The 10,282-nt window shown below is 38.8% G+C and overlaps 1 protein-coding gene across 1 annotated transcript; it reads left to right on the forward strand.

The window, feature by feature from the left end:
* Window positions 1-3,738: 3,738 nt before the first annotated feature.
* LOC112160049 (TSC22 domain family protein 1) lies at window positions 3,739-6,628 on the forward strand (the record flags this gene model as incomplete). The annotated part of the gene is given in 1 exon segment (XM_024294381.2): window positions 3,739-6,628. A coding segment is annotated over 1 exon segment (1,758 nt), but the record flags the coding sequence as incomplete, so codon positions are not given.
* Window positions 6,629-10,282: the final 3,654 nt, after the last annotated feature.

Consider the following 10,282-nt stretch of genomic DNA (forward strand, 5'->3'; position numbering starts at 1 on the left):
ATTTCTGAGTATAAGTCGCACCCCTGAGCAAACTATGCAAAAAAATGTGACTTATACTCCAAAAAAAAAACTATGGGGTAACACAAGATTACTTAACAAGCTTTATTAACACAATAACAAACATTATTAATATCTTTATAGGTTATTAGTAAGACATTCATTAAGCACAATAAGCCAAATAAGGTTTATTAACATACTTGATATGATTCATTACCTTCTAAACTGAGACCATTGTCTACGAAGGCCATATTAACCCTTGTGCTCTCTTATGGGGTCCAGATGACCCGACCCATTTATTGATGTGTGATCCTTCCCATAACAAAGGTGGACAGGATTTAATGTCTACTACGGACACCAGTGAAGATGCAAAATCCTTGAAAAAATAAAATAAAATAAATTTCAGTCCACTTTCCTCTGGGGTCCAGATGACCCCTCTTTTGATGTAAACATGCCTCAGATAGCAGTGGTGTTAATAAACTGCTTACAAGCTTAACAAATATATTAACTATATTTGTCAAAATTACATTAAGTGTTTTGCAGTAGCTCATCTGAAATTTTACCAAAATATGATTAATTGGATTTATTGTAGGGATAAGTAGCAAAAAAGCGTTCAAAATCCAGGCTAAACATTAAGACAATTCAACAACAATGGAGTGAATACATTTCATAACAAAAAATAATAAATGAAAATATTTAAATAATATTGTGTTGAAAAAATAATTTATATAAAAAATGAGGCAGAGCATTAGTCTTACTTTGAAGGTCACGAGTTCAATCCTCACAAGTCAATGTTTTTCCATAAGAAAATATTTGTAATTTGTTGTAAAAAATACAGCCCTAATTAAGAATCCCTTTCTCTGCTTCCTTCTTCATTTCTGTCTGGTGCAACGAAAGAAGGTTCCAAACATCATCAATATAGATAAAGTTTGGCCTAAATTGCAAAAGGGGTTTATACAAATATACACCTCATGTATCAGAAGATTCATAACCCCCTGTTTTCACAGTAAAATATGTCAAACTCAAGAGGCCTTCAGCTTTTATGTTTACTCAGCTGTTGGACAGGAAAATTAAAACAAAAACAAATAATAAATGAGCTATAAATTGAAATAAATTGAAGCTTGTGGCTATATACCACACTGTGTTGAGTATCGTTTGGATGTTCTTTACGGAAATAAAAATACATACTTTGACCTGCAAAATATGTTTTCACATGTTCCCGGTATAACGGCAATAATATACATTGTATTATGTACGTTTTTTATTTATTTTGCTGTTGACAGACTTGGTCATTAACAGAAGTCACATGGCTTGATGAGGACGACAACAATGCAAATAACTGAACATTTCCCCTCGCTGCAGAACTGAAGACATAAACAGCACTGACCACGCCAAGAGGAAGAAGGGCTATAAAAGGTTCTTCCTTCTTTTCATGGCCAAAGGGGAAAGTTTGAGAGAAACACATTAAGGAAGAACTTGTATGTACATATGGAAAAACATTCAAGTGTGCTTCAACCTTTATTTGTATAAAAAAATAAATGTATTTGGCACTAGAAAAATAAAATGCTGAATGTGAGAGCTGATTAGCACTGCTGCTACTGCACAACGAGACTGTTTAGCATGTGTTTGTCTCTTGTGGGTTCATTATCGACCTGCACTGATTAATTTCACATGCTGTTGCCACTCCCACGCACTGTGCTGTTGACGATTGACTGTTGCTACGCTTACACATACTGATGAGGTGATGTCTGGTGAGACATTTGAGTACTCACAGAGCTGTTGACAGTAAAAGTGTTTTATTTTCAGTTTAAAGTCCCTCTCCAATCACATACTTTGTAAAAGCGTTCTCAGTGTTTTATTTTTTTATCATTATTGTGTTCTTTTTTGGCAAAAAAAAAAAATGTTTTCTTGGACATATTTTTTTCAGAGTGGCAGGAGTTTATTAGAAATTTGCCTCTGAGTTGTTTAAAGAGAAGTAAGCCTCTACTGATATCCCATCATCCCTTCCTTTACACTCTCTTTTGCTAGCTTATAACCCCTCACAACCCCAAGCTAACATTAATGGTACAGTTTTTAGCCAGAAGGCAGTTGAGACGAGAAAAATAAAAATATTAGTACATCTATTTATCTGCAAGGGAATGCATCAGAATGGAGCAGAGCATGGAGAATTTTTCACTTTAGGGCTGCCACAAACGATTATTTTAGTAGTCGACTAATCATCGATTTATTTTTTCCAATTAGTTGACACGCAGAGTGGATGTAAAACACAGATTTTAACCATCATTAGCTTTAAACTAAAAATAAAGACAATGAATCCTGTAGCCTCTGTCCGTTAGTCTCTAGCATTAAAACTAGATTAAATCAAATGTGGCCGGTTTCTGAAAGAAGGAACTATTTTTCATAAAGGATAAAGTATTAGTCTCACTGACTCATATAAAAAAGTACTTTTTTGTGGTACTGAACGCTCGCAGCTTTGTTCAACTTTACTACACTCTGACTCCATATAGTATAAAGTAACTAGTTGACTATTAAATTAGTCATCGACTACAGGTATTTTAATAGTGGGTCACTCAACTAATTGTGGTAACCCTATTTCACTTACTGCATTACAAAAGGGATAATTTTCAACCTTTTTTTCCATCTGCTCTTGATTTGTCACAATTTGAATAAAACATATTATAGCTTAATTGTATTTGTGTTTGTTGTCCATCATGAGAAAAAGGCTACAAGAACATAATAAAAACACCAAAAACAGTGGATTAAAAAAAAGTGCAGGGCCTAGTGCCATCTAGTGGTAAAGTTTAAGACTGCAGCCAACTCAGATTTCTAATTCACTGTTGTTTCAAAAATACACATTAATTGCACTTGCTAAATAAAATATGACTTATTAAGTAAAACAAGCCTCTTATAGAGCAAATTGTTTCTAAATTTTAGGCTATAACACTTAAAATTACCATTACTCATCCAGATTACTTTATGATTTTAGATTTTTCTTTTAGATCGAGTACTTTATTAATCCTGAAGGAACTTGCAAAATTCATCCATTGCTCCAAACAAACACACAAACATGTTAAAGTATGTTAAAAAAAAGGATATACAAGTAATAACAGCAATAGACAAGTTAGATTAAAAGTATGGAGGTGTTAAAAAGCCATTAAAAATATGTTAAAAATATTGATAACAACTGTCCTAAAACCATAGTTGTAAAATTCACAAAAAATATTGTAAGAATGAATAAAAATAGTCTTTCTTCCTCTTTTTTGTTAATTATTGTGAGCTTTCAGTAACAACCCAGGAGAAATGCAGGTTTTGAATTATTGTTGTGTTTAAACTGCATTTGCATTGGTTCACAAGTCGTCTGTCATGATAATTTTTACAAATAAATAAATAAACATGCAGATAAAAACAGCCTTATATAGTAAAAACAAGACAAAAACATTTGTTGTCACAGTATGAAGCCACAAGACAAAAATATAAAAAAAGCTAAACTTGCTTTTTCACGAAATTTTTTAAAAGATTATTGTGTCTTCTGGCATTTTTCTTTATCATATTTTAGTATGTATAATTAATTCTCCAGCTTCCCTTTAGCACTTGCTGTTAATTATAGTAAATTATAAAAAAAGGAGAAAAAATAACTGATTTTAGATTTGTGTGTGGACTACAAAGTAGTAGTATTAGAATCCGCAAAGTTATATTTTAGAATTGCAACAATACTAAACATTAAATACAGTATGCATGCAAATAAACAACTAAGGAAATTATGCTAAAAGTAGGTTAGAATAGTCCTTTTATAGTAGCAGCTTCCAAACAGTGGGTTCCCAGAAAAATCAAATAAACACAACCCAGAGCTTCGTGTGGCGTTCATTTTGTGATCTTTTGTTAGACAGGAGAGTTGTTCTTTTGAAAAAACACGTTTGTAATATTTTTTTAAACGAATATATACTTAACCTAAATAGGTGATAGTACCTGAATACGTTATAAACAATTCAATAAAACGTATTTTGCTATAGCGACAAAAATAAATAGTTAAATATCAAGTGTATGACATGTAAATCGTCTAAAATCCAATTATGTTAAGGAACGTAAACGCACCACAGATCAGAGGTTGGGGGGAAAAAAAGAAAAAGAAAAATGGGCGGGCTCGCGCATGCGCGCCAGCAGTGTTTGCATTCCCTCCCCTCCCTCCAGAGAAACTGACGTCCCGTTAGTGCCGCGGCTGCTCACCGGCAGTGATACAGCAATACACGGTCGCGCTCCACCATGGAATTAACCATTTTTTCACGACAAACACACGACTATTCACCGGACACCGTCGTTTATTCTCACTAAATGACTTAATCTTTTTATTTTTTGTCGTTTTTTGGTTTCGGTGTCGTCGGTCAGAAGAGGAATGGATGCGACGGCTGGTTTCCTGCGACACAGAGCGGTCAGCTAAAAGGTTTCAACATATATATATATTTTAAATAGTACAAAATAATGTTATTTATCGCATTTTTTAACTGTTTGCTTTAAGTAAAAAGCTAAAGTTCTGAGTTAGGGTTGGTAATCGCTTCTGCCGACCCAGCTCGCAGCTATCTACAACCTAGCTAGAATTGTTGCAGTCCAACAGTATTTAATTTCGCTACATTAAATATGGTTGTCTAAGCTTTCCGATCATGGATTAATATTGTGAAGTGGAGCGCCACCTGTAAGCTCGTGTTTCGCCTCAAAGCTTCTTTGTCTTATTTTTTTTCCTCCCGTTTTAAGGACATAAATCATATGACTTGCCACTTATGGCTTCGTAGTATCGCGGTACTGCAGCTAACTAGCCTCTAAGTTAGCTGGTTGGCAGATAATCGTTTGCAGCTTTGTCGTCCTGAGAAACCCGACCAAGATGCACCACCAGCAGGACTTATCCGGGGAGTCGTCGGGCTCCGGGAGCCGCAGGACGTCTTTCCACTTCAGGAGGGGAAGCAGCGGGGCGCCCGCCTCTGCTGCTGCTGCTGCAGCCGGCGGAGGTGGAGGGAACCCGGCTGAGGACAGCCCGGCTCAGGCCGGATCCTCCTCCCCAGCTCTCCATCACCAGAGTCAAGGAACTCAGGTGAAGAAGAAGAGCGGCTTCCAGATAACCAGCGTCACCTCTGCTCAGATCAGTGTGAGCGGGAATAACAGTTTGGCGGATGACACTGAGAGTTATGATGACATGGACGAGTCCCACACTGAGGACCTGTCCTCGTCCGACCTGCTGGATGTGTCCGTGTCAAAGGCCACGGACAAAGGAGTGCCGGAGAGAAGCTCCTCCGACGAGACCTTGAACAGTCTCCACGGGGTGGACACACCTGGGCTTGTGTCGCCCAACGAGCCGCTGCAGCCTCACAGCATCCTTCAGCATCACTCGTCTTTGGTGAACGGGGCCGTGCACCACCCGTTCTACCCTCAGACCAGCCACCAGCACCACCACTCCGACAGCTTAGGCGGAACTGAACCGGCCACTCTGCCAGTTCAACCCCTGGGTAGCTCCAGCCCGTCTTTACTCTCTAAAGCTGGTCCCAGCCAGACCCAGAGGCCGGCGGCGTTGGATGGCTCCAAATCTTTAGTCGTGGTGGGACAGCAATTAACCCCTGTCATTGGGACTGATACAAACATAAAAGGGGGCGTGACTATTCCGAGTTCATCCGCTGCCCCAGCGACGCTTTCAAGTTTGGAGCCGGGGCAACTGGCTTCGGGAACGGGCCACGGCACTCAGACGCAGCACACACAGACGGCCACGGGCTCCCGCTTCCGGGTGGTCAAGCTGGACACGAACTCTGAGCCGATTCGGAAAGGGAGGTGGACGTGCACGGAGTACTACGAGAAGGAGGTTCCGCATCCGGCGCCGCCCGAGGGGCCGAAAGCTGCAGACGCGGCCGCCGAGACTGAACCGGGGAACGCCGGGATAAGCCCGGCTATTCCTGCCATGCAGCCGCCTCACACGCTGCAGCCGTACCAGCCTCCAAGCCAAGACTTCACCAGCCCACAAGCCATGCAGAGCCCCCCCCAGACGGCGCCTTTGAACTACATTTCACCGCAGGAGGTTGTCGGGACAGTTCACCTCCAAAAACCAGCCGTGGTTCCTGCAGCTGCACCAAAGATCGATGGAAGTCCTTTGATAATACCCCAGCAGTTGCCCTACGCTGTTGACCCACAGGGAGGATACCCCCCACCTCAACTGCACCCCAGTGGGGTAGTACCTCCAGGTAGCATCAGGCAGCCGGACTTTATCCAACCCACCGCTCCTTTCCAGACGCAAGTGCAGCCTCCGCTCCCCCATCCGGCGGCGGGAATCCCCGTAACCCCAGGGGTGGCGGTCCCGCCCCAGCAGCCAGTGAACATCACGCAGCAGCTGCCACTTCATGGTCAACTGCCCCAACCGGCTCCGGTGGCTTTTGCCGCCAGTCATCCACAACCACAAATCCACCCCTCGTCCCACGGGAGCCCCTACATGCCCCTGACCGCCCTGCAAGCCGACCTCAAGCCCCTCCTGGCGTCGGGGGTGAGCATCCCCCACGTCCCTGCAGGAGGGAGCTTGGTGAAGAGCTCCCAGCTGGAGGATGCCCAGAGGCTGCTGCTCCAGCACCAGGGCCTGCTGGGCCTGCCCAGGCTGGGGGTGGCGACGGCGGCCATCGGAGACGGGGCATCGGAGGGCGTCGGGTCTCTGGCCCACATGGGGATGTCGGCTGAGGCCAGTGCCTTCATGGTGGCGGCAGGCCTCCGGAGCCAGCACGCTGAAGGAGAGGACGACAGGTGAGAAGGGATATCCTATTCTTCCTATAAAAAGATTAAAAAAAAAAAAAACAACTTAATTTTTAAACCTATTTGTGTTCTCGTCTCGAAACGTTGCATCATTTTTCCTGTTACAAAAGCACTCAATATCTGACTTTGAAGCAAACTGCTGAGTCACTGAAGGAGGCTGTGACTCAGCAGATAGTCTGGCCATGCCGACCTTCAACCGCCGGCGGTGTGTTTTGTTTCTCTCATCCTTATCGGACTTCTTCTTTTGGTTAGTTAATAAGCAAGCTCGAAAATCAAACTTTTAGAAGTAGGTGAGCTAAAAATGGAATCCTGCTCTGAACTGGGTCGATCCGCTGAAAAAAAAAAAAAAAACTTTCCATGACTTTGCAAGTTTGTGCAGGATCACAAGTTATGTTGCATAAATCATTCTTTGTTATTGACGAGATGTTAACCTTTATTTAGCTACTAATGTCGATCGCTTTTAAAGGCCTTCATCTTTAGCTGGCTGCGCCGCGTCTGATTGGTGCCATAATTCATGGTTGACGGTGCAGACAGTGTCTGCAGATGTTTAGCGCGTCTCTGTCTGTCGAGGCCGCGTGTCAGCCCGCTTTCCAGCCATGACTCAGCGTCTGTCCTGCAGCGACCCTCTCTCATGTCATTGTCAGAATCCGTCTCTCTGCTTTCTTTTCCTCCGTCGTTTCTGCTCCTCTTTTGGTTTCTGCATCGTCCCTGAACTGAGTCCAGCTATAACTGGAAAAAAGAACAATAGATTGAAGCAAAAGTGTCTGGAAAATAATTGAAATCGATCCATTACTTGGAAAACCTATTAAAAAAACAAAAAATAAAATAAAATCATATTTAAAAGGCAAAATAAGCTTTTCTTCAAGTTTTATTTTGAAAATTACACTAAAAGTTCCACTTTTGTTCAGTCAAAAAAATAATTATGTTCCTCTATTTTATTGATAACTAAAAAATAAGAATGTTGTTTTATTATAGATTAGATTAAAAAAAGAATTATTTTGAAAACCTATTAAACTAAAAATAAAGCATTCCTTCCAGTTTTATTTAAAAAAAATGCACATTTTTTAAATTTAGTTATAAATAAATTGATAAGTTGATTTTTTAAATATTTTATTCAAACAGAACTGGTTTTAGAATTGAATAAAACTTTATTGATACTGCAAAAGGGAAATTAACCTTTTACTCAAAAGGTCAATTAAAACAGCTGCAAAAGAAGTGAGTTTAGTGAAATCGATATTTAATCCAATTGTGAATTAAACTGAATTTGAAACCTATAAATCAGATTTTTTTAAGCATTTATATGGAGACTTCTTTTATTTGGAATTATTATGTTTGCTTTTTGTAATTTTATTTTGAAGGGACAACAAAAGGAGAAAAAATCAAATTCAATTTTATTTATATAGAAGTTTTCCTGCTTCCCAGCATCCCAGACTTCTTTCCACAATAAAATAAATAAAAGTTAGACAAAAAATAGTAATAGTTATAAGGTAAACAGGAGCTATGCTATGTTTATTTCAAATAGGTAAAGTAAAATAAATACTTTTTTTCCTCAAATTTATAAAGGGGTTTGTACAGCTTCTTTATATCTAAAAAAAATAGTTACAAAAATAAAATTACTAGTAATATATTTGTAAAAAAACTGCTTTTATAAGGGCAAAAAATCCAGTGTGCTTGTGCTAAATTTGGTAAAATTTTTATTTGTTACGTCATTTTCTCCATCCTGAAGACAATACCACACTAATCAAAGATTTACACACTACCAGGAGTAACTGCGATTATTTTATTTCAGTCTAACATTCAATGAGAAGCTTTTAATTGAACGAAATTATAAAAAGTTGTTGATATTTTCTATTTGACAGTTTAATTAAATTAATACATGTATTATTTTTTTACTAATTAGATTTCCGTCATGCATAAAGAACACATAAAGTAAGAAGCAAAAAGTGAGACGAGTGAGATGTCTGTCTTTTCTTTGGATCTTGGAGAATAATTTCTAGTGATAAATTAATTATTAAAAAAGCTGCTTCTTTCATTTAAAAACAAAATTTTCTGTTTTTTTGGACTTCAAACAGGAAGTTTGATTACTTGTGTGTATTTTGCCATTTTTAAATGGCAACCAATGCCAAAAAAGAAAAAAAACAGCAATCAGAACGTCAGTCTATGTGATAAACTGAAGAAAGGGTTGTTTCATTTGCCTAAATCTGTATTCGAATGCTCTGGTGTTAATCTGCCTGAAACAGGTTCTAATACTTTCCAAGTTTTACATCTTAACCTGCAGGTTTTCTCAAGCCCTCATTTGATTTTTGGATAGAATCCATCTTTGGTTCTCCTCTCTCACTGCAAAGAAGAATCACTTTTTCCGCCTTTTATCCCATGTTTATTTGCAGAAGTTTTATTCATTAAGATTTAGGTTTTACATTTTTAATAACCCGTATTAACACTTTAGAAAAAGTATTTCGCAACTATAAACCCTCTGGAACATTTAAAGGCTGTTCTTAATAGGATGAATTCTCTGACTTCATCCTCTGGAGCTGCACAGTCGGCTCATTGTTTGCCCATAAACCCGCTCACAACGTTCCTCCGAAAACCAGACCAGCAGTTGCTCTTTTATTTTCTTTCTTTCTTTCTTTGGCGTCTTGTGCCCTCCTTTTTTTTTGTCAAATTAAATCCCAACAGATTGGCAGCACTTCAGTCTGTCCACGTCCGATGAGCGCTGAGGTTTGGATCCAAACGTTAATGAATGAGTCAGAGCCGCCTTATAACAGGCAGGTAGTTTTTTTTTTTTTAAGGAATCAGATTGTTTTTTGGTGTGTAAAAACCAGAGTTTTGTGCATTTCTATATGCACAAATTCAGTAACTCCCTATGTGTGATCACGTAAAGGTGCCATCTACCCATAATGCTTTGCACTCATATTCTCTTTAGTTACTAGAGCGCAAAATCTTTAAAAAACTCAACTTTTTCCCATACAGTTGGTGCTTTTTTAGCTTTTTTAGTTCTATTTGATATGTTTTATCTGAAATTATAAGTTAAAATTAACTTTAAAACTTAGTTTGTCTTTAAAGTTATTATAAATACATTTGAAATTAATTATTAAAGATAACCCAGACCCTAAAAAGCAGTCGTTTTTTAGTGTGATTTAATGTATAATCCTTAAAATAAATTGTTTTGAAACACGTTTCGTAATATATTAGTCAGACTCGAGGCTTAACTTGAAGCATGAAATATTTTCTTTATTTTTTTTATTTAACTATGCATTAATTATTGTCATATTTAGGGTGGTGTCTCATACCTGTCAACCAAAATAAATCACCTCAAACAGATTTCTGCCTCAGCACAAACACTCTCTCTGGGTTATGCATGAATTTGTCCACTAGGTGGCAGCAAAGGGCCATAAATCCTCCCTGTTAAAATAACGTTTGTTTATGCAAGTCTGAAAAAATGCTTTGCAAGCAAGGCTGGAAGTGTCCTTTCTGCTTAGAATGAATGAATCTATACCTAAATATTAGTTTTAAT

Source organism: Oryzias melastigma, linkage group LG2 (assembly GCF_002922805.2).
Source record: "Oryzias melastigma strain HK-1 linkage group LG2, ASM292280v2, whole genome shotgun sequence".
NCBI classification, from domain to species: Eukaryota; Metazoa; Chordata; class Actinopteri; order Beloniformes; family Adrianichthyidae; genus Oryzias; species Oryzias melastigma.